This window comes from Genypterus blacodes, unplaced genomic scaffold (genome assembly GCF_046128005.1).
Source record: "Genypterus blacodes isolate CSIRO-AG114 ecotype Tasmania unplaced genomic scaffold, CSIRO-AGI_Gbla_v1 ptg000154l_1, whole genome shotgun sequence".
Classification (NCBI taxonomy): domain Eukaryota; kingdom Metazoa; phylum Chordata; class Actinopteri; order Ophidiiformes; family Ophidiidae; genus Genypterus; species Genypterus blacodes.
In genome coordinates this window covers 262,697-285,003 of record NW_027466956.1, presented here as the reverse complement: position 1 = coordinate 285,003, position 22,307 = coordinate 262,697, and the positions used below count along the sequence as shown (strand labels likewise).

General features: G+C 41.6%; 1 protein-coding gene across 2 annotated transcripts; it reads right to left on the bottom strand.

Annotated features, from left to right (window-relative positions):
• Positions 1-347: 347 nt before the first annotated feature.
• On the bottom strand, positions 348-19,502 carry hikeshi (heat shock protein nuclear import factor hikeshi). Of its 2 annotated transcripts, XM_076166065.1 has the most exons (4): positions 18,939-19,502; positions 2,677-2,847; positions 2,429-2,485; positions 348-2,230 (listed from the first exon to the last, which is right to left on the bottom strand). In XM_076166065.1, exons 1-3 carry the CDS (start codon positions 19,260-19,262, stop codon positions 2,462-2,464), a joined length of 519 nt encoding a protein of 172 aa, XP_076022180.1. In that variant the 5' UTR covers positions 19,263-19,502; the 3' UTR covers positions 348-2,230; positions 2,429-2,461. The 2 variants fall into 2 exon arrangements, with proteins under 2 accessions (XP_076022180.1, XP_076022179.1); XM_076166064.1 differs by lacking the exons at positions 348-2,230; positions 2,429-2,485; positions 2,677-2,847 and adding an exon at positions 9,887-10,344 and having other exon boundaries at positions 18,939-19,494.
• Between the last annotated feature and the right edge of the window lie 2,805 nt (positions 19,503-22,307).

Sequence of the window (22,307 nt, the reverse complement as noted above, 5' to 3'; positions counted from 1 at the left end):
GAGAGAGTTTCCCATTTTAATTCCTCGGTGTGCACATCAGCGACGATCTCACCTGGACTAGACTGTCTTCTGTCACGGCAGTGAAAACTGCCCAGAAGCGCCTGTACTTCCTGAGGAGACTCAAGAAGTTTGGCAAGAATTTCATTACATACTGTAAACTGTGTTTATCTGCTGTGTATATGACAATAAACATCTTGAATGTCTACAAAAACTCTCATCGAGTTCTACAGGTGTACTGTTGAGAGCATCCTCTCCGGCTGCATTACTGCGTGGTATGGCAGCTGCTCTGCTGAGGACCGCAAGGCCCTCCAGAGGATGGTAAAGACAGCGGAGCGCATCATTGGCCCCAACCTCCCCCCGTGTAAGGCATCTATCACACACGATGCCTTAGAAAAGCACGGAAAATCACCAAAGACCTCAGCCACCCCTCACATGGACTGTTTACCCTTCTGCCATCTGGTAGACGCTACCGGAGCATCCCGGCACGGACTACCACACTCAAAAACAGCTTCTTCCCCCAGGCCATCAGGCTCCTGAACCAATGACTTTTTCACCCTGCACTCTGTTCCATCAGCACTCATGCCACTTAAGACTTATTTATCAGTAATATTCTGGGTTTTTTATATATATTTTTATTCTGTTGTATATAGACTGGTCTGCACTTTATTCCATTTTCTCTTATACTTAGTACTTTGCTCAATCTTTTTATTGTTCTTTATTCAATTCAATTTCAATATGCTGCTGTTGTGTCACGTCATAAAGAATTTCAATGTTCAGTATGACCTGTGTTTTACTGTGCACATGACAAATAAACTTGGAACTTGAAACTACAGACTATTACAAATAAACAAATCTAAAGTGGCATGAGTGCCAATGGTAACAGAGTGCAAAGTGGTAATAGAGTGCAAAGTCACTGGCCTGGGGGAAGAAACTGTGAGTCTGGTAGTCCGTGCCGGGATGCCATGGAGCGTCTAACAGGGTGGTCCTCAGCAGAGCAGCTGCCATCTCTGCCAGCTCTGTCCCGGGCGGTTCCTGGACTTCCATCATAGACAAATCCTCTCACCCCCTCCACGATACTGTGGGAGCTCTAACCAGCTCCTTTAGTGGCAGACTGCTGCAGCCACCGAGTAGGACCAAACGTTACCGCAGGTCATTCATACCAACAGCAGTACAACTTTATAATAGGTCATAACAGTGTGCATGTTACAGGTATCTTGTCGACACCGTGTGAAGAGATTATTTGTTCTGCGAAGCAAACAAACAATTGAGACACTTCACGTCTGCATCGTTCAGCATCACTCAGCAGAATCTTTATTTACCAGTAGAATACACCAAACACATTTTATAATTCTCGTTATCAAACTGATACTAACCTGCAAGCAAACAAACAATTGAGACACTTCACGTCTGCATCGTTCAGCATCACTCAGCAGAATGAGGGAAAATGACACCAGTGCGTTTAAGCTGCAAAATGACTGTAGCAAACAGTCGCTCAACTAACGGGAAGCGCTTCCTGCTGGCTTCAACAAGCACTGCACACACAGCAAACAACGAAATCAAAATGAAATGTGGACTCACACATGCAAAATGAAAATACATATATAGAAGCGTGCACTTCAACACTTCACTACTGTGATCACACAAAAGTGGGCGTCACGCATGTGTTGTATATATATAAATACGATACTTCAATGGTGAGATATGTATCGAAATATATGTATGTAGAATAATAATGACAATAATAACAACATAATAGTCTGCTCTCTTTGTGCTCGTACATACAAATGGGTATTGTGTATATTGTGTACATATTGAGTATACTGTTTATTGTGTGTATTTTGTTTATTGTGTGTATATTGTCTATTGTGTGTATTTTGTCTATTGTGTGTATATTGTTTATTGTGTGAATTGTTTTCTGGTGTGTATATTGTTTATTGTGTGTATATTGTCTATTCTGTATCGTGTTTCTTGTGTGTGCTGTATATCCTTTTCTTTTTCTAACTATTTCTACCTTACCCCATACAGAGTTCCTTAGTATTTTAGTATTAGTTATGTATTACCCTACAAAACAGGAGCATGTGTGCCTTAAATTTCGAAACAATATTCAAGGGCTTTGAGACATTATTTCCTAGACGATCCAACAGCATCACTGTCAGCAGGAGGTGACCCAGGTGATTGACTCCAAAAATGATCCCAAAGCCTTCCTCTGTCTCCCCACCACATATTAGACCTGTAAGTAGAAGAGAGGGACTAACGCAATCCAGCAGACACAAGGACAGTCAAACAAGAATAGAAATGCTTGAAATGAAATCATCAGCCTCAACATTTACATAAATCCACTAAAGGCTGCATTAAGCTTCTGACACATCCAACCAAATTTAGTTGGAGACTGACACATGTTGTTTTTAGACTAAAAACAACAACTGACCAGCATTGTTGATGAGGAGATCCAGTCTGGAGTTCAGCTGCATGAACACCCAGTCTTCTGCACAGATGAAACAAGAGACAGTTATTTAAAGCTGTTTCCATTGCAAAACTGTTGCTATGGAAAGGACTTGTGGTTATAATGTAAAAATCCATTTTGTCTACTGACAGGAAGGCATGGTCTTCAGTAATGACATTTTTGATGTGAACTGTGTAAATATTAAAGTTTGTGGCCTCATTCTTGGTCATTACCTGGATGATTTTCTGGACAGCAGCCTCAGCCCGCTTCCTATCCCGGCAGGCCAGGATCACCTTAGCTCCCCTTCTGGCTAGATCCATGGCTGTGGTCAATGTTCCCTCTAAGCTGCACGCCTGCGCAATCGCGCACTGCTCGCACCTTCTCAGCGCACAAGAAAATCTATGCTGCGCAGAAAATAAAATTCAACATAAACTGTAAATGAACTTCGGCGATCGCGGACGGCTGCATTAAGCTTCTGACACAGCCAACTAAATTTAGTTGGCAACTGACACATGATATTCTTGCTTTCCTTTGATGAAAAAACTACAAGCAGCGACTCCTGTATACGTATAAATCACCGGGACTGTAAAATCTTTATGGATATTGTAGGCTATTGTGACTATTGCACTTTTTATGACCACCTCAGAAGTACGTGAGTGTGGCCTACCAACAGCACAAGCCTTTAGCCTGCTACAGTGCTTAGCTTAAGCTAACTAGCACCAAGATGCCTCCCTTCTCCAAGGATGACGACCACAAACTTCTACAGAAGATTGCAGTGCTGGAAACCAAAATTCACAGGTTAGAAGTGAACGTGGAAGTAAATGGGCTGTGTGGGAACGAGACCACTTTACCAATGTCTCAAAGCAGCGGACAGGAGCATGCTAACACACAGCTAACTAGCAACAATGTGAACACTAAGAAACAGGAGGGCTGTGTGGGTAATAAATCTTCGGGTGGTAGTCCTCCCTGGAACGCTCTTGGTGCAAAGCTTAAGAGTAAATTTCCCTGGGAACTGAGAGGACAGCTAACAGGCAGAACCCAACGCCCTGACATCTATGATGCAACCGGCTGGCCTGCATTATCATCCAGGCAAGGCGCCTCTTCGACCCCTGTGCCTGGCAGGGCAAGCCGTGGACAGCTACAAAAAGGAGAACTAGCAACAAAACTCCCCAACAAACAAGCCTGCCGCTACATAACAGATTTACTCCACTACTGCAGGACCTTGTCTCCGCCTGACGACACATATAACTTCTCATCTACACACAGCAGGGTAAGGATTGAAAGTAACTCAGAGAGTAGAAGGCTGGGGGGAGAGCTAACGACTGGGCCTCAAACTCTGTTTGTGGGCGACTTTGCTGTAAAAGATATAAAATGTGTGTGCAGTAAAAAACACACCAAAATACTCTGTTTTCCAAACGATATGGTCTCTGACTTGGAAGACGGAGTCCTGCATACTGTGGCTGAACACCAAACCGTGAAGAACATCATACTGCACATTGGGTCTAATGATGTTGTAAAGCAGCAGTCTAAAATTCTGAAACAGGACTTTACTGATCTGTTGAACACTGTCAGCTCTCTGAATGCTAAAGTGTTTATCAGTGGCCCTCTACCGCCAGTCAGAGGAGGAATTGAGAGATTCAGCAGATTGTTGGCACTAAACACATGGCTCTCAACCGCATGTACTGTCCACTCGGTGCATTTTATTGACAGTTTCAACTTCTTATGGGACGGTAAACATCTTTTTAAGACAGATGGACATTGCCTGAACAAGTCAGGAGTAAAATTGTTGACCTCTAACCTATTTCACTTCCTGCGTCACCCATCTGTTCCCTCTGCCGAGGACAAGAGACAAGAGAAACCAAAACAGCAGGATAACATAATACAGCGCAGCAGAAACCCTGAAGGACAGCCACCTCAGCCCCCACCCAACGAGAGCTCTGATTATGGGAGATACCACAACCCTCCCCCCCCTTTTCTCCCCCCCCCCCCCGCACTCAAGCAGTTGTGCAAATTTAGCAAATCTACCATCCTTTCCTCGTCAGCCACAGCCTGTCCCAAAAAAATGGGCAAAGAACACACTTAAATTAGCTCTATTAAACGTCAGGTCATTGGCAGGAAAAACATTTTTAATCAATGATTTTATTACCAAGCACAATCTTGATTTTATATTTTTAACTGAAACTAAATAATAACAAAATAACAGTGCAGCTGTTCTCATTGAGTCAACTCCTCCCAACTTCAACTGTATTAGTGAGGCTAGAGTGCACAAAAAAGGAGGTGGAGTTGTCATTTTGTTTAATGACTCCCTCCAATGCAAGCAGATATCTGATATATCTATATATCATATGGGAAATTCACCTCTTTTGAATATGTGGCTCTTCAACTGACTTCCTCCTCTCGAGCCATGTTCCTAAATATTTACAGGCCACTGAAATGCTGTGCAACCTTTTTTTGACAGCTTCACTGACCTATCTATAATCTTATTGATTTTGACTGTATAGTTATTGTTGGTGATTTTAACATCCATGTCCACAACCCCCAGGACAGATGGACCAAAGAACTGTGCTGGGTCCTTGATAACTATGGACTGATTCAGCATGTGGACTTTATTATCTCTGTCTAAGGTCTGAACATTTGTAAGGTTGTGGTGACCGATGTTGCTCTCTCTGATCATTCCTGTGTTTTCTTCACAAAACGGTACATCACTGAAAACACCAGTGAAATATTTATCCAGAATTTTCTTCCACACCCACTCTCTCTTGAATGTCAGTCAATGAGCTTGTAGATAACTTTAACTCCAAAATTACAAATGTTATTGATGCCATTGCACCCATTAAGGTGAAGACTCTCTCTGATAAGAAAAGATCTCCATGCATTAATGCCAAACTGGTCAGAATGGAAAAAAGAGTGTCGTAAAGCTGAGCGCAGGTGGCGAAAAACAAATCTCCAGGTTCATTATGAAATCTATAAAGAGAGACTTAATGCTTATAACCTGGAACTGAGAAATGCATTGAACAGATCAATGACTGGATGTGCCAGAATTTTCTTCAATTAAACAAAGACAAAGCTGAGAGGGTTTTCATCAACCATGCTTCAATCAGTAATGTTAAAAACAGCAGACCAAGCCAGAAACCTTGGTGTAGTCATGGACTCAGACCTGAATTTCAACAACCACATTAAGACAATTACAAAGTCAGCCTGCTATCACCTTAAGAATATTTTAAGGATTAAAGGATTTATGTCTCAGCAGGATTTAGATAAACTCATCCATGCATTTATCTTTAGTAGACTCGACTACTGTAACGGGTCTTTACAGGTCTACCATCAGACAGCAGCCTTTTTGCCGCTGCATTTAATTAAACAAAATCATCTTTCACTGCACTGTAACCTACTGTAACTACCTGCTTTATTCAGTTTTAGCTTAATTGACTTTTTTTTTTAAATATTTATTTGCAGGGGTGTTTTTCAGAAATAAGTGAAAATCCTTTGCGAGATAAGGTAACCCATCTTATTCAAAATAGAGATAAAAGAGAAAGCCTTTGCGAGATAAGGTAACCTATTTTATCCAGAAATAAGTGGAAATGCCTTGTGGGACAAGGTAACCCAGCTTATTCAGAAAATCCTTTTGGGACAAGGTAACAGGTTTTAAAATGAAATAGAAATCCTTTGCGAGATAAGGTAACCTGTTTTGGAAATGCTTGTTGGACAAGCGCACCGGTTTTGGGAATGCCTTGTGGGACAAGGTAACCTGTTTTATTTAGAAATAAGTGGAAATCCGTGTAAGACAAGGTAACCCATCTTATTCAAAATAGGAATAAAAGAGAAATCCTTATTGGACAAGGTAACCCATCTTATTCAAAATAGAGGGGTAAATAAGATGGGATAAAATAAAAGACGCAAGTAACCACACAAATTACCGGTCATGGGTAAAAGTCAAAGTAAACTAAAAGGTGAGGAAGACAATCTATCACCAGCTTGCATCAAAATAGAAATAAAAAAGAAATCCTTTGCAAGATAAGCAAACCTGTTTTATCACGGGGCAAACTAATAGAAAAAGAGGCATAAATCAAAGTAAAACAACTACGGGGGAAACAGTTTTTTTCAACTGTACTAGTGTCCTTTTTAGTTTTAATTTTCTTTACATTTTTCTGTTTTTCTTGTATCTAATGGTCCTTGTCTTTTTCTGAGGCTTTTATTTTATTTTATTGTGAAGCACTTTGAATTGCCTTGCTGCTGAAATGTGCTACATAAATAAAATTGCCTTGCCTTGCCTTGATTTTATTGTTCCACAGAATGATGCCTACACCAAATACACCTTTCTTTCATATGCACTAACAGTCAAAAGTTTCGACTGAGAAGAGAAGGTAAGAGAATGAGAAGGTGTGTCCAAACTTTTGACTGGTAGTGTATGTTTCAATAAATAACTTCAAGTGCATTGAAGTCAGAGTCTCCATGATAGAACTTTTACTATTTATCATTGCACTATGCAACTGCACTGTTCTGCTTTAACACAGATTAATCAGGGATCCATTGCTGGTGTTATAGGTAGAGTATATTCTGATCGTGCTGCAGACCCAATGAGACATTATGGAATATAATAAAAGAATTTACTCATTAATTTTTTACACAGAGACTGACTGACAGGCCAAGTGACCTGAATCTATGACACCTTTGCATACATTTTACCAATCAAAAATAACCAGAATTCTAAAATGATTTATTTTTTGGAAAGATACTATGATATGGGACAAAGTGTTATCAAGTTATTCTATCAGACTAAAAAGACTGATTTTATGTTACTTTCATCATTTGTTCCACACACACGCATCTCTCTGCTTGTCTTCTTCCTCCTCTCCTAAATCGACAGCACAATCTCAGACATCGTAAATCTTCCCAAAATCTTGAGGTTAAGTCCCTCAGCTTAACCAAGTTTAAGTTCCAAGTTTTTTGTTCGAAAACTTGGATTGTTTATTCCGATTCCGCGATCGTAGCGTAAGTGAACCGCATCGTATCATTGGCTGGACACCTGTCACTCACTGAGTTACATTGCGAAATGGTACAGAAAAAAAGGTTATGGGTCTAATAAATTTACAGTTTATGTTTAATTTTCTTTTGTGCTCTGCATAGATTTTCTTGTGCGCTGAGAATGTGCGAGCAGTGCGCGATTGTGCAACTTAGAGGGAACATTGGTTGCGCTCATAAAAAATTGGCCAAATCTTCTCTTCCGATGCCAAACCGCTTATTCTGCTGTTGCTATTGACTCTTGTTTGGTGTTGTTTGGTGGATTGGATGATTGAGGTCCATCAGTAACAAGGAAGAAACAAGACATATTGGCAATTTTACAATTTATTCATTTAACAAACAGTCAGGAGCCTCAGTAGCGTGTGGAAGAACCATACACAGCCACAACAGTCTGGCACCTCCTCCTCATGCTGGTCACCAGCCTGGTCACACACTGCTGATATCGAGATTCTGAGATGAGATTCTGCAACCGGTGGCAATCCCATATCACCACAGTCTGGGACCAAACTCTATGACTCTATGACAATGCTCACCCCCACAGAGCGGGGTTTATCAGAGACTGGTTGAGTAGTGGAATGCCATCCCACAGCAGTGTGTGACCAGGCTGGTGACCAGCATGAGGAGGAGGTGCCAGGCTGTTGTGGCTGTGTGGGGTTTTTCCACAAGTTACTCCTCCTCCTTGCTCCTGACTGTTTGTTAAATGAATAAATTGTACAATTGCCAACATGCCTGGTTTGTTCCTTGTTACTGATAGACTTCAATCATCCAATCCACCAAACAGCACCAAACAAGAGTCAATAGCAACAGCAGAATAAGCTGTTTGGCATTGGCAGAGAAGATTTGGCAAATTATTTATGAGCGCAACCCACATACTCACTCATTTCCGAACTTTTAAACATTTAAACTTTTAAACAACTAGTATTTTCCTAGGCCAAAGTAAGCATTGTACTTTTATTTTTGTTCCTATTCAATAACTTGGAAGTAATTTGTTTGTCTGGCGAATGTACTTTTCATAGTTATTGCAATGAATAGAGACCTTCTGATCTCAACCTGCCTGATGCATAGAAATTCTGCCACAGGGATTTCCAACTGAGCCCTTTCAACCAACTACAGCTCTCAGACCAGTTCAGTGGTGAAGAATGTCCTTTAAATTCCATTATATTGTCTTGATTCTGCTACACATTCATTGCATTATTGCATTCATTATTCATTCAGTTTCTCATTTATTTAGTAATTAACATTGATAAACAACAGAACAAAGGGTCAATGTGAAAGAAAGTTCACAACTACTGATATAAGAATTTCACTCGGGGGGAAATAAAACACTATCTTAGCTTATCTACATTGATTTGACTGAATAATCCTAATTGAAGCATAGCTTTAGTATTGCATTTTGTTGTTTTGGTGTCTGAAAAGACATTGATAGAATTAAAAGTCAAAATCAATCAAACTGTAGCGTGCCGATTTGACGCCACTAAACATTAACCAAAATGCGTTTAGATGACTGTGCAGCCTTGAAGGCGATTTCTGCTATGTGATGATGTTGACTCACGAGTGACGATGACAATCTTACCATCTACATTTACGGAGCTTTGACATCTTGGCAGCTTGAGAACAGTCAAAAGGCAAACAAAAAATGTGACGGACAAAATCATAGGTAAAAGCAACCTGTTGACCAAACCAAAAACAGAACAAAGTCTAAAGCACACAGCTAATACACTCGCTGTGTTGTGTGTTGACCGTAGAGACTTTATAAGGAGAGCCACGCCCTTTCCAAACCAGCATTTCACTGCCGTCTCACTTTGTTTTCCCTTCAGCTTCTCATACCATTTCATGATATTGCAGTCAAAGAAACAATAACTTGTGATTTGTGGGTGTAAATTTATATTCTTAGCCTCTAAATTTTTCCCTTAAAATTCCCTGTGCATCAAATACATAATTACCCACATTTCAACCAACCATATTTGGGAGTTCCATCTGAAACTGAAGTTTCAGGTGGAACAGATTTTGTTGTAAAATCAAACAGAAGTTGTAAGAATTGTTCGGGCTACAGCTTACATTAACCACTAATGGAGTCGAGAGGGCAAATTCACCATATGCATCAGCAAAAAAACCTGTTTCATCTGAAACTTCAGTTTCAGGTGGAACAGGTTTTGTTGCTTTCAGCAAACCCTGGAAGCTCAAAAATACTGCAATGGAAAGTTTGCCCTCTGTCTAAAATGTAGGAATCATATTTGACTTTCATGTATTTTGAAGATCATGAGGTCAGACAGACTGACAGCTATTGGGCCTTATGAGGCTCAATTTCAGTCAGGACATGTCAAACTAGAAAATTTGAAAATGTCACCTCTCTTTTTGTTACATATTGAATAGATTGTGTCTTTCCACTTAATGGACTGTTAATTTGTTTTTCTGCTGCGACTGATAGTTCCGAATACAGTGATTGATTGATAAGTAGTGAGCCCAACCCATATTGCAGTGTGCTAATGTAATTCCTGGGGTACTTTTCATGGAAACTGAGCTGCTGACATTGGGACCTGTAGGCAAAGCAGAATCCATTCAGATTGACTCAGTCTTTGCTTTGTCTGTGTAGAAGTCTTTAGTTTAATTATCCCTCAGCTCTTCCAGAAGTATGGGTTCTTAGTCATCCTCCTCTGGAAGTTCTCATACCACTTGAGAATGCAACTTGAGGGGACAAAAATCTCGGCAGGGTTCGGTGTCATCTGGGCCTGGGACACAGCAAAGGATGAAGTGTAGTTAAACAAACTGTCCAGCATCTTCTGGGTGAACTGCAGGAAGAAGTCAATAGTGGACACAGCAGCACTGGACACTGGAGTCTGCTGGGCCAGCTGATCCAGAGCCTCCATGGACACACCCACCTGAGGCGAAACATGAGCAAAGTGTGATGTCCTTATTATGCCAATCATTCCTAAGTTATGCAAGTTTTATAGGTAGCCTGTTCACAACAGATATATGAACGATTGCTCTACCCAAATTAATATTTGTAGTTGTAAGGAAATTCAAATGCCTCCAAAAAAGCTGAAGAGAAGAAGAAAGGCCAAGAGAAGAAGCCAGGAAGCTAGGCACTAGCATAGCAAAGCCCGATACCTAAACGTGACTATTTTCCCGAATCCGCCGATGACCAACCGCTGGTTTGGTTCTCAAGGGAATTGGCCAAAATTACAGAGGCAATTCAGTCAACACTGGCTAAAAGGCTGGCAGACATGGACACTGACACAATTGAAGATGGAGGAGCAACCTGTAAACAATAATGCTAATAAATTTCCATATGCAGATTTTGTTTTTTTTTTATAAATAACATAGAGGAGAGGAGAGAGGCAGAAATGGAAGGAGAGACGATTGAAACATCAGTGTTGTTAGTTTGATATCATAGGTACAGTTTTTACAGGATGACATAATACAACGTGCAGGCAGCTTCGGAACGCATCCTGAGCTGTGGTGGTAGAAAAGGAGGGAAAGAAAAAGAGGGAGACAGGGGGAGGGACAAAGGAGAAAAACAAAGTCGCACAACCCCAACACACACCCCCATCCTGGCCCGCCTAAGACAAAGGAACTATATGGTGTTCAAGTTTCCAGTCAATTGTCTGGCATAGCCTGTAGATCTGTAAAGTAGGAAAGAAATGGTTGATAGAACTTATTGGTGTCCCCACCATAGTGTATTTGATATTCTAGAGTTTAAGAAGACAATATGTCCCTCAGCCATTGTGAAATAGAGGGAGGGGTGAGGGATTTCTATTGCAAAAGCAGTGTTATGTTGTATTTTTTTCTAATAGATCTATTAACTTTACCTTATCCCTCATTTAGATACATAGGTTTCAACGACATATGTAAGTAACTTATTTTGAACCTATAGTAACCCTGGGGCAAAAGGTTGTGTGATTTCTGGATGACCTTGTTATCCCTGATTTTTTATTTGTTTAGGACATTTTTGCATAATCGTAATTTGATGGAAGATACTAATGTGAGGACAACATCCCAACTATTTGGTTTTGTGTACTTAAAGGGATAACATTGAACATTGATTTTTTTTCTTTTTAATCAATGGGCCATAGGAAACTAGTTTTCCACATCAAGGGCATTAATCATATTAATAAGAAATGAATCCTGCCTTTTCAATTTACTTGTACTTCATATTGCCTTTTTAACCTCAGGGTCTAAGTTCTCCTTTCTATCTCTTCCTCTGGCTCTCTGCCTCTCTTCAAAAGTTAACGATAACAATTCTACAACCTTCTTTCCTTTTCTCTTTCTCTCTCTCCTTCCCCCCCCCCCCCCCTCAAACAGTATGCACACTGTCATGTCAAATGCTTGCTTCAAAAAAAATAAACAAGAAGAAATTAATCCCATCTTACTTAAGACAACACAAAGTGGACATAGCGTTATTGCAGGAGACTCATTGGACAAATAGCATGCTAAATTGAAATCGACTTGTACTTTAACAACATTAACATAAACATAAACAAAGACAAATATGGCAGACGTGGTACTGCAAGGTACTTTATATTGTGAACATGCAACAATTTCTATCAAGAATTATTCTATTGGGGGGAGATAAAAAAATCTTGTATTGGACCCAATTATAGACAGGTCATCCACTAAAACCAAAAACAAGCAGCCTTTCTCAAAGTGTAAAGGTACTTACAATTTTGGTCAGGTCAACATGACAATTACTCTAAACTTTCTTATTTTTTGGTCAGGTTATAATATAAACATAGTGTGTAAGTAAGCAAGTGTAATTATGCCACCTAACAACAAAGCCAAAACATGGACAATAAAGGATATGGCAATTCAGTGGGACCACATAAAATTAACCCCTCTGGCCCTGAAAATACAGGTTCTAACCAGCGACACAAGGTAATACATTATCAAAATATTTATAGTTATTTTCAAATGTTACCCATTTGACATGATGCTACGGGATTGGTTGGTCTGTGGAACGACAGAATACAGAGAAGACTTAAGTTTACTTAATGAAATGAAATGAAATGAAAGCTGTACAGATGGCATCACACAGAGAATAATGAGATGGGCTGTATTATGAAAAGATAGGGGCCAGACGAAGAGTGATCCCCTGGTCCTCCAGGTTGGGGGTTGGGTTGAGGGCCGATAACCCTCTCCTGTAAAAAACAGCTTATTACAGAAGCCAGAAGCAGAGTAAATTCCTATATAAAGGGGATGCCGTGGCTGCATCTCATGTTAAGAGATTTTATGAAGAACAGGGGCCAAAGCCATCCGGGCACCCCCGGGCCGATAAGGCCATTGGTCCACCCAAAACATGCTATGAGAAATGGTAATTGGAATGTAAGAACGCTGTACAGCAGTGGCAATATTGCCCAAGCAGCAAAGGAACTGAGCAAGAGAGATATTGACATCATGCACATCAGTGAAACTCACTGGACAGGTCAGGGAAAGATGCAGCTGGAAGATGGCGAGACCATGATTTATTCTGGACAACATTTATAGAGAGGGGGTAGGGATACTTTTTTCGAAGCGGCTCTCATGGAATGGACTCCAGTTAGTGAGGGAATAATTCAGGCCAGATTCTACTCCAGGAACACAAAATTGACCGTCATACACATTTATGCACCCACAGAAGAAGCGTCACTGGAGACATGAATGCAAAGGTAAGAGACAAAAACTGGGACTTTGAAAGTGTTATGGGCAAGTATGGACTGGGAGTGCAGAACAATAATGGAGAACGATTATGTGAGATGTGTGACATCAACAAACTGGTGATAACAGGAATATTGTTCCCGCACAAGACCAATAACAAAGCAACATGGATTTCACCAGATGGCAGGACAAGGAACCAGATGGACCAAGTTTTGGTTAGCAAGTGGTTTAGAAATTTGGTGGAAGACACAAGGGTCTACAGGTCAGCAGACATCGGAAGTGACCACTATCTGGTATGCACAATGATAAAGCTCAGGTTAAGGAGAGCACCAACACAGAGGAGTAACAACAGAGTCAAGTGTGACACATCCAAATTGAAGGACGAAGATGTGAGGAATGCATTTAGGATCACTTTGAAAAAATAGGTACCAAGTACTCGAGGAGGAGAAGGAAGTGGAGTGAGATTTTCGGGTTATGAAGAAGGCGTACATATAAGTTGCGAAAGCGGTCTTGGGTAGACCCTGGAAGAAGAAGAAACATGGGTCAGTGGAGAATCATGGAGGTTGATAGACCAGACACAGCAGATAAATGAGAAGATCTTAAGAACGGGAAGGCGCCAGGAATCAACATCAAGGCTGAGTTACTGAAGACTGACGTAAAATTTTCAGCCAAGAGGATACATGAACTGCTGGGAAAAGTGTGGAGATTGAAAACCATCCCAGAGGAGGAGAGGAGTGATCATAAAACTACCAAAGAAGGGAAACCTGAAAAAGTGCTAAAAAACTAGAGGGGGATAACATTGCTGTCTATTGTAGAAAAGACACTAGGAAGGATTGTGATTGACAGGATACGGGACGGAATTGACAAGAGATTGAGGAAAGAACAGGCAGGCTACAGGAGAGGAAGGGGAACAAGCAAGTATTTAAACTAAGGAATATTATAGAACAGGTTAATGAATGGCAAGCAACCCTGTATGTAAATTTCATAAACTTTGAGAAGGCCTTTGATTCCGTTCACCATGAAAGCTTGTGGGTCATCATGCAGAAGTATGGAATTCCAGAGACGATTGTACAAATCAAGAAGCTATTCTATGAAGATTTCCAGTGTACTGTTAGAGAGCAGGGTGAAACTGGCGAGTGGTTTGGCATCAAGGCCGGAGTCAAACAAGGTTGCAATATGTCAGGGTTTTTGCTCTTGATGGTCATGGACTGGATATTAAGAACAGTTGGTCTAGGACCTGGACCAACTGTTCTTCTATTCACCTAGACTCTAGGTGAAAATGGTATCAGATGGAAGTTCACAACCAAGCTTGATGACTTAGATTTTGCTGACGACATAGCCTTATTTTCCTCTACTAAACAGCATATTCAGGAGAAGACAGCAAAATTTGATGACGTGGCCAGGCGTGTAGGGCTCAAGATAAATTGGGAGAAGACCAAGATATTGAGGATAAATGCAAAACAGAGTGAAGATCATAATCCATGGACAGGAGATTGAGGATGTGGACAAATTCACATACTTAGGAGCGAAGGTCTGCAAAGAAGGCAGTGGAATGAAAGACCCGAGATACAGGCTATCAAAGGCAAGGGGTGCGTATACTAGGCTCAGAAAGATATGGAGCTCAAAAAACATCTCGAAGAGGACAAAGATTAGGCTGTGTAAGACGCTAGTGTTACCGGTTTTGTTATACAGATGCAAGACTTGGAAAATGAATAAAGGAGATGTTAGGGCTATCTATGTATTCCAGCATAAATGTTTGCAACGAGGAGATACGTGGGAGAGCAGGCATGGAGCCATTGAGCAGAGAGATAAAAAGACGCAGATGGAAAATGATGGGGCACGTGTTGAGGAAAGATCGAGAGATTGATTGTAACATAGAGATGACCTGGGCCCCAGAAGGAAGGAGGACACAAGGAAGGCTGAAAACAACATGGAGGAAGAGCACAGGTGACACTGTGGAATAAAGTTAAGCAGAGCTTTGTTTAGTTGTCGCATTGTTCCTCAGGGGATAACTGTCATCTGCTGAGATGATGATGGTCAAAACATGCCAGGCAGAAAACATACCACCATAGACATGCCAGAGAGCGTAACTTTGTTGTGGGATATTCTGATAACATTAAAAGTTACGGATTTGGACCAAAGTGGAAACCTGGTCAAGTTCAACATATCACAGGCTTGGAAGACCGAATCCTGCATACTGTGGCGGAACATGAACAAGTGTGAAGAACATCATACTGCACATTGGGTCTAATGATGTTGTAAAGCAACAGTCTGAAGTACTGAAACGCGACTTTACTGATTTGTTGAACACTGTCAGTTCTCTGATTGCTAAGGTGTTGATCAGTGGCCGTCCACCGCCAGTCTGAAGAGGAATTGGGCAATTCGGCATTTTGTTGGCACTAAACAAATGGCTTAAAACTGCATGTACCGTGCACTTTATTAACAATTTCAACTTCTTATGGGACCTTAGACATCTTTTTAGGACAGGTACTTGTATCTTTGTCTGGAACTTGGTGACTTGATAGTGAGCGTGCGTCTGTGTGGGCGCGAGTCCCTGTGATTGTGCGTCTGTGTTAGTGTGTATACGTGTGTGCGTCACGGAGCATAGCGGTGATTAAGTGATCACTTGCACGTGTTTGCGGTTTAGGTCTTTTGTTTGAGATTGTATTGGAGAGTGGGGAGTGTTACTTTCTGTTGACCGCTACAGAGACCGCAAAGAAATAAACAAGCAATAAACATAGCCACGGAGAGTCCTCTTTTCTGTTCCGCTATACCAAGGAAGAGCGCGAAAATGCAGTGAGGTCTCCGGATAAGGAAAAGGAAATAGTGCATCTGACACACATCCCTGTCTTAGCTTCTCAAGGCGAACAAACTTTGGTGGATAGCCGCCTACACTATGGACTGATTCAGCATGCGACAGAGCCAACACATAATAAAGGGGCACACCCTGGACTTAATTATCACCAACGGTCTGAACATTTCTAAGGTTGTGGTGACTGATGTTGCTCTTTCTGATCATTCCTTTGTTTTCTTTGAGAGCACTATCTCCATGCACACAAATATTCATACAGAGGTAATCACAAAACGGTACATCACTGAAAACACCAGTGATATATTTATCCAGAATTTTTCTCCCACACCCACCCTCTCTTGGATGTAAGTCAATGAGCTTGTAGATGATTTCAACTCCAAAATTACAAATGTCATCGATGTCATTGCACCCATTAAGGTGAAGACTCTATCTGATAAGAAAAGACCTCCATGCAGAAATGCCACACTGGTAAGAATGGAAAAAGACAGTGTTGAAAAACTGCACGCAGGGGGGCGAAAAACAAATTTCCAGGTTCATTATGAAATCTATAAAGAGAGACTTCACACTTATAATCTGGAACTGAGAAATGCAAGGCAGTCCTTCTCTGACATCAACACCAAAAACAATAATAATGCTCATGCACTGTTTGCTACTGTGGACAGACTGACAAATCCTCCTGTCTCAGTAGCCACTGAACATCTATCCACCAGGGCCTGCAATGAATTTGCCTCCTTCTTCACTGGCAAAATGCAGAAAATTAGACAAGCAGTCAGTGCCATATCAGGTACAGGACATGTGTTGCCTTTGTGTCCACCTAAAATCAACTCCAATACCATGACACGCTTTAATCCAATAAACCATATAAACCTAGAGGACATTATACAACATCTGAAATCCTCCTCCTGCTGCCTGGATATTCTACCAACAGGCTTTTTCAAAAATATCTCAAAATGCATGGCCCCAGACCTTCTACAAATTGTAAAATGCATCTCTTCGGTCAGGTGTCTTCCCACAGGCCCTAAAGACTGCAGTCATCAAGAATAATCTAGAAAGGTCGTTGAACAATTGTTTTGTTGTTTCCAGTCAGGTTTTCGAGCACACCCCAGCACTGAGACTGCTTCAGGTATTCAACGACAACCACTTAAACGCAGACACTGGCAGAATTTCAGTATTGGTATTACTGAATCTCAGCGCAGCATTTGACACGGTGGACCACAACATATTACTAGACCAACTAGAATACTGTAGGGCTGCACCTAACGATTATTTTTGTAACTATCAATCTACAGATTATATTTTCAATTAGTCGATAAATCTATAGATTATATTTATTTCACAATTTAGCAACTATTTCCCCCAAAATAAATATCAAATTTATCTCATTAATATTTCAATATTTTCTTCAATCATCTTCTCTTGAAAAGAAACAAATGTAACAAAGATTTGCAATGCATTATTCCACAACTAGCCGCATGTTCGCCACCCCTGTCCTAGTGTCTCGTGCTTAGTGGGCGGGGACAAGTGCTGCCGACTTGACAACACGCTACGCGATGCTTTCACTTTAGACTGTGGGCGACTTTTGTTCTTGTTCTCTGGTTGCGTGCATGCTTCCACCTGGCGCAGCAATCTTATGTCATTATGATGCGTCGGCGCACGCTTATGCAAATCGACGAGTTTACTTAATTGAGAAGTCGATTTACGTCGAAGCGTTACCCCACCCCTAGAAAACTGGGTAGGACTTTCTGGCACAGTACTATGCTGGTTTAGATCATATGTAAAGGACAGGGACTACTTTTTTCTATAGATAATTACACATCTCGCGGACTTCCCCAAGGCTCCATTGTGGGGCCTCTACTGTTTAACATCTACATGCTTCCACTGGCTCAGATTATGGAAAACAACAAAATACATTATCATAATTATGCAGATGACACACAAATTTATATAACCATGTCACCAGGAGACTATGGTCCAATACAAGCACTAAGTAAAAGCGTTGCACAGATAAATGAGTGGATGTGCCAGAATTTTCTTCAATTAAACAAAGACAAGGAGAAGCCATTAAAAGTCAGCGCTCAGCTTCAATCAGTAATGTTAAAAACCGCACACCAAGCAAGAAATCTTGGTGTAGTCATGGACTCAGACCTGAATTTCAACAGCCACATTAGGACAATTCAGACAAAAGTAGTCAGCCTACTTTCACCTCAAGAATATATCAAGGATTAAAGGGTTTATGTCTCAGCAGGATTTAGAAAAACTCGTCCATGCATTAAGACTTAACTGTAACAGGTCCTTACAGGTCTACCTTAAAAGTCCATCAGACAGCTGCAGCTGATCCAGAAAGCTGCTGCTCCAGTCCTCACAAAGACCAAGAAAGTGGATCACATCACTCCAGTTCTGAACTCCTAACCCTGGCTTCCTGTCTGTCAAAGAATTGATTTCAAAATACTACAACTGGTTTATAAATCAATGAATGGTTTAGGGTCAAAATACATGTTTGATCTTCTGCTAGATTATGAACCATCTAGACTTCTCAGGTCGTCTGGTTCGAGTCTGCTTTCTGTCCCCAAAGGCAAGAGTCAGCAACGTTCAGTTTTTATGCCCCACATATCTGGAACAAACTCCTAGAAAACTGCAGGTTACCTGAAACTCTCACTTCTTTTAAATGAAGGCTGAAGATTTTTCTGTTTGCCGCTTCCTTTAATTAAACCAAATAATCCACCTTTTTCACTGCACTGTAACTTGATTTAACTCAATCGTAATTTTTGTTTACCTGTTTTAGCTTGTTTTAATTTTTTCTGTTTTAAATTGTAAGTGTCCTTTTCGTTTCCTGATGCTTTTAATATCTAAAGTCTAAGTAACAGCATCGATATGGAAAAAGTTAAGACAAGCTAAAGATGAATACTTACACAAAAACTTGAGCAAACACATTCACTGTACAAATAGGGGAATAACTCAATGTTTGGGAATGCTACATCAAAATGTGATGGCAATGATTTTGGTCTGTTTCTGAAATAAAGACATGGTTACCTGTGCTACGGAGGAGGAAGCCATCATACTGAACGGGTTGTGTTCACTCTCCGCGGCCTTTAGTCCGGAAATTCGGAAGATGGCGCTGGGCTTGTCGTTAGTGATGAAACCCAGCAGCTGCCAAACGGCGGAGCCACTCGCCGGGTCTGGGAAAGAGAGGTAAACTGCGCCGCCCATTCCTGCGGGAAATGGCACAGTCCCCAGCATGAACACCACCACGTGGTTCACGTTCTCATAGTCCGGTAGGTTGAAGACGAATTTATCAGAAGAGACCTGTACCGCGTCGGTCTGCACCAGCCTGCCCGCCACCAGACAGCCGAACATTACGCTGTAGCTTTAGCTAACTTTAATGTTACCCTTAGTTTAAGCTGTTAATCCGAACTGTAGATAAGTGTCTGTTAGCCTGCCTTGTTAATCAGCCGACTTGGACGGCTCACATCGCGGATCTCGTCACGGATAAAAGCGCATAAACCTCGTTGCTGTTAATATTGACACTGACCCGCTGTTGCTGCGGACCCACAGTAACTTTAAGCACTGTCAGGCTGCTAGTTAGTCCTGCCCACCCGTCATTCATAGCCAACCGGTTCGGTGTTTTGTGCGAAGTTTGCCCCGAGTTTTGTCTACTAGACACTAACGAATCTGAATTGTTGTTTTCATTGCGCCAAAGCTTACGAGTTTATTAATAATATATATATTTTTTTTTTTTTCATTAAATGCTGACTGACATTATTATGTGCGATCACAAAAAATGAGGTTGAATAATTGATACTGTTTGTTTGAAATCAAGGGATAAAATAATACGGACGGCCTCTTTAAAGGTCCCTCTCCTCTCACAATTGTGTTTTCCGTGTTGGCTCAGGATTCGCAGCCAGTAATTCATTTTGAAGTGTGAAGTTCAACAAGACTAAAATCAGAAAGGTTTTGAATGCAAAATCATACAAAAGGATGATACGGTATGTAAACAAAAAACAACATATTTCTGCCCTCTGTTTAAAATGTTCTAAATTGTAGCTGTAATTTCAGAAAGATTAATGTATTACTGATGTATTATCCCAATATATTAGTAGTATCCAGTGCTTGCCTGTCTGCCTGTTTTGTGCATCAATACATAATTAAATTAAAGGAACAATGTGAGAGAAAACTCCCATTTCATTGTTTTCTCTCAGTATTTGAGTTCAGAATTGCACTGCAGGTCAATTTGCTCCATTTGAAGCACAGGAGGGGCATCTTGCACATCGAAGGAGATGGGGTCAGCAAAAATTTTAAAAGTGGCTCTGTGTGGCTTGAAGTCTGCAAACCTGTGATCAAATTCCTCCTGTAGCTTTGCAATGGCATCAGCATACTTCTCACCACTGAATGGTGTGCCCGCATCCATGAGTGCCTTGCATGCTGGGAAATGGCAGAGGTTTGTCTGAGAGAGCTGGGCTTTCCATAACACAAGTTTTGGGGAGAATGCTCTGACTTTGTCATAGGCAGCACTGACAAGCTGCCCCTGGCCTTGTAAATTCTTGTTCAGTACATTCAGCTTCTGTGTGATGTCAACAAGAAAAGCTCCAAAAGTCCATGAGCCATTTGGGATCGCTTAGTACAGGAACAGCCATTCCATCCTTCTCAATGAAGGCTTTCACTTCTGCTCTCAACTCAAAAAACCTCTTCAAGACGTTCCCCCTGCTGAGCCAACGTACCTCGGTGAAGTAGAGCACATCCTCATATGCTGACTCTATTTCCTCCAAAAAGGCGCGGAACTCAACACCACGGCCATACATTGCGGGCTGTGCAGTGCCAGTGATGTCTGTGCTCTCATCAAGAGCGACTGCGAGTATGCATTGAAATGTTTGGCTTTCTCACGCAGTTGATCGTAAATGTTACCTGACTGGTCAGAAATGCACTCTGCCACTGTGTTGGCTGAAAGGCTGATTTTGCTAAACTGAAACTTATTTTCTGGATATGCTGACAGGATATATTTTCCTTCTACTTGGTATCACTCCGGAAACATGTTTCAACCAAGCGACCAACATTGCCAATTCGCATTGGCTAACTTGTCAACAAACACCACCGTAAGCTGTCACGAGCCTGAGCTATGGTAGCCCATAAATGATAAAAAACGACTTGCGCAACGACTTGGCAAAAAGGTGCGTGTGAGAAAAACTAAACTTTGATGTCAAGTAGGGGGCCACAAAATATCGTCCCACAGGCCGCAATTGGCCCGCAGGTCGCGAGTTTGAGACCCCTGGTTTAGATGAGCCCAGAATCATATTCACACTCTGTGGAGGGTTTAAAGCAGGGGTCTCCAACAGGTCGTTCACGGGCCACCAGTGGCGCGCCAGTTGCCACCCATTTCTGAGTAGCTCGCTAAAGGTTCAAAGAATACATACATTTGACAACACAATGTCACTTGGTAAAGCTGTTTAAATTGCTATCCAATCAAATTCACAGACATCCCGCCCCCTTTTGTCACAAAACGATTATAGGCCAATCAGCAGTCAGTCCAACAAATGACACTGCTGTTAGGTCACGTGACATGCGCGAAAAGATGATGCATTTTAACATTTGTGACAACATAAAGGCAGAATGCATAATTAAGCCGTCGTGTCAAGCAGGGACCACAATAAAGTATTAAAGTAAATAAAATGAGGAAGTGGACTCAGGAGGCTAATGAGGCACTGCAGGACTGCTTTTAGCCGACTGACTAGAATTTGTTGTGTGTGCCACATTACATTACATTACGATCATTTAGCAGACGCTTTTATCCAAAGCGACGTACATTACATTACCACCCGTCACAGAGGGGGGAGCAATTGGGGGTTCAGTGCCTTGCTCAGGGGCACCTCGGCAGGGACTCGAACCGGCGATCCTCCGGTTCCCAAGCAGAAGCCCTACCGACTGAGCTACTGCCTCCCCCCTGCCACATAGTAAGGACATCAACAGCGTGTCTGACTGCATCACAGAATACATCAAATTCTGTGTGAACACCACCCTGCCGACCCCAACTGTACGCTTGTTTCCCAACAACAAGCTCTAGATCACCAGTGACCTGATGGAGCTTCTTAACAAAAAGAAGAAAGCCTTCAGTCTGTAGACAGGGAGGAAAGAAGGATTGTGAAGCATGAGCTGAGGAACAAGCTGTGGGTGTGCAAGGACTCCTACATGAGGAAGCAGAACAACACCAGGGATGTGTGGACTGGAATGAAACAAATTACTGGCTTCAAGGTGAAGGAAAGACAACAAGGATGCAGCATGGAGAAAGGCTCCATGCAGTCTCTTCAACAAGTTTAGTTCACAGCCATCTGCTGCCCCCTCCACCTCACACCCAAACCTCGACACACCCCCAATGCTCCCAATGCTTAAGCCCGCCCCCCCTCAACCCCT

Coding starts and splice junctions, on each gene's coding strand:
- hikeshi (XM_076166064.1), bottom strand. CDS start 19,262: ATGTTCGGCTGTCTGGTGGCGGGCAGGCTGGTGCAGACCGACGCGGTA. Junction 10,345..18,938: donor CTTCCTCCTCCGTAGCACAG/GTAACCATGTCT, acceptor GTTTCGCCTCAG/GTGGGTGTGTCCATGGAGGC.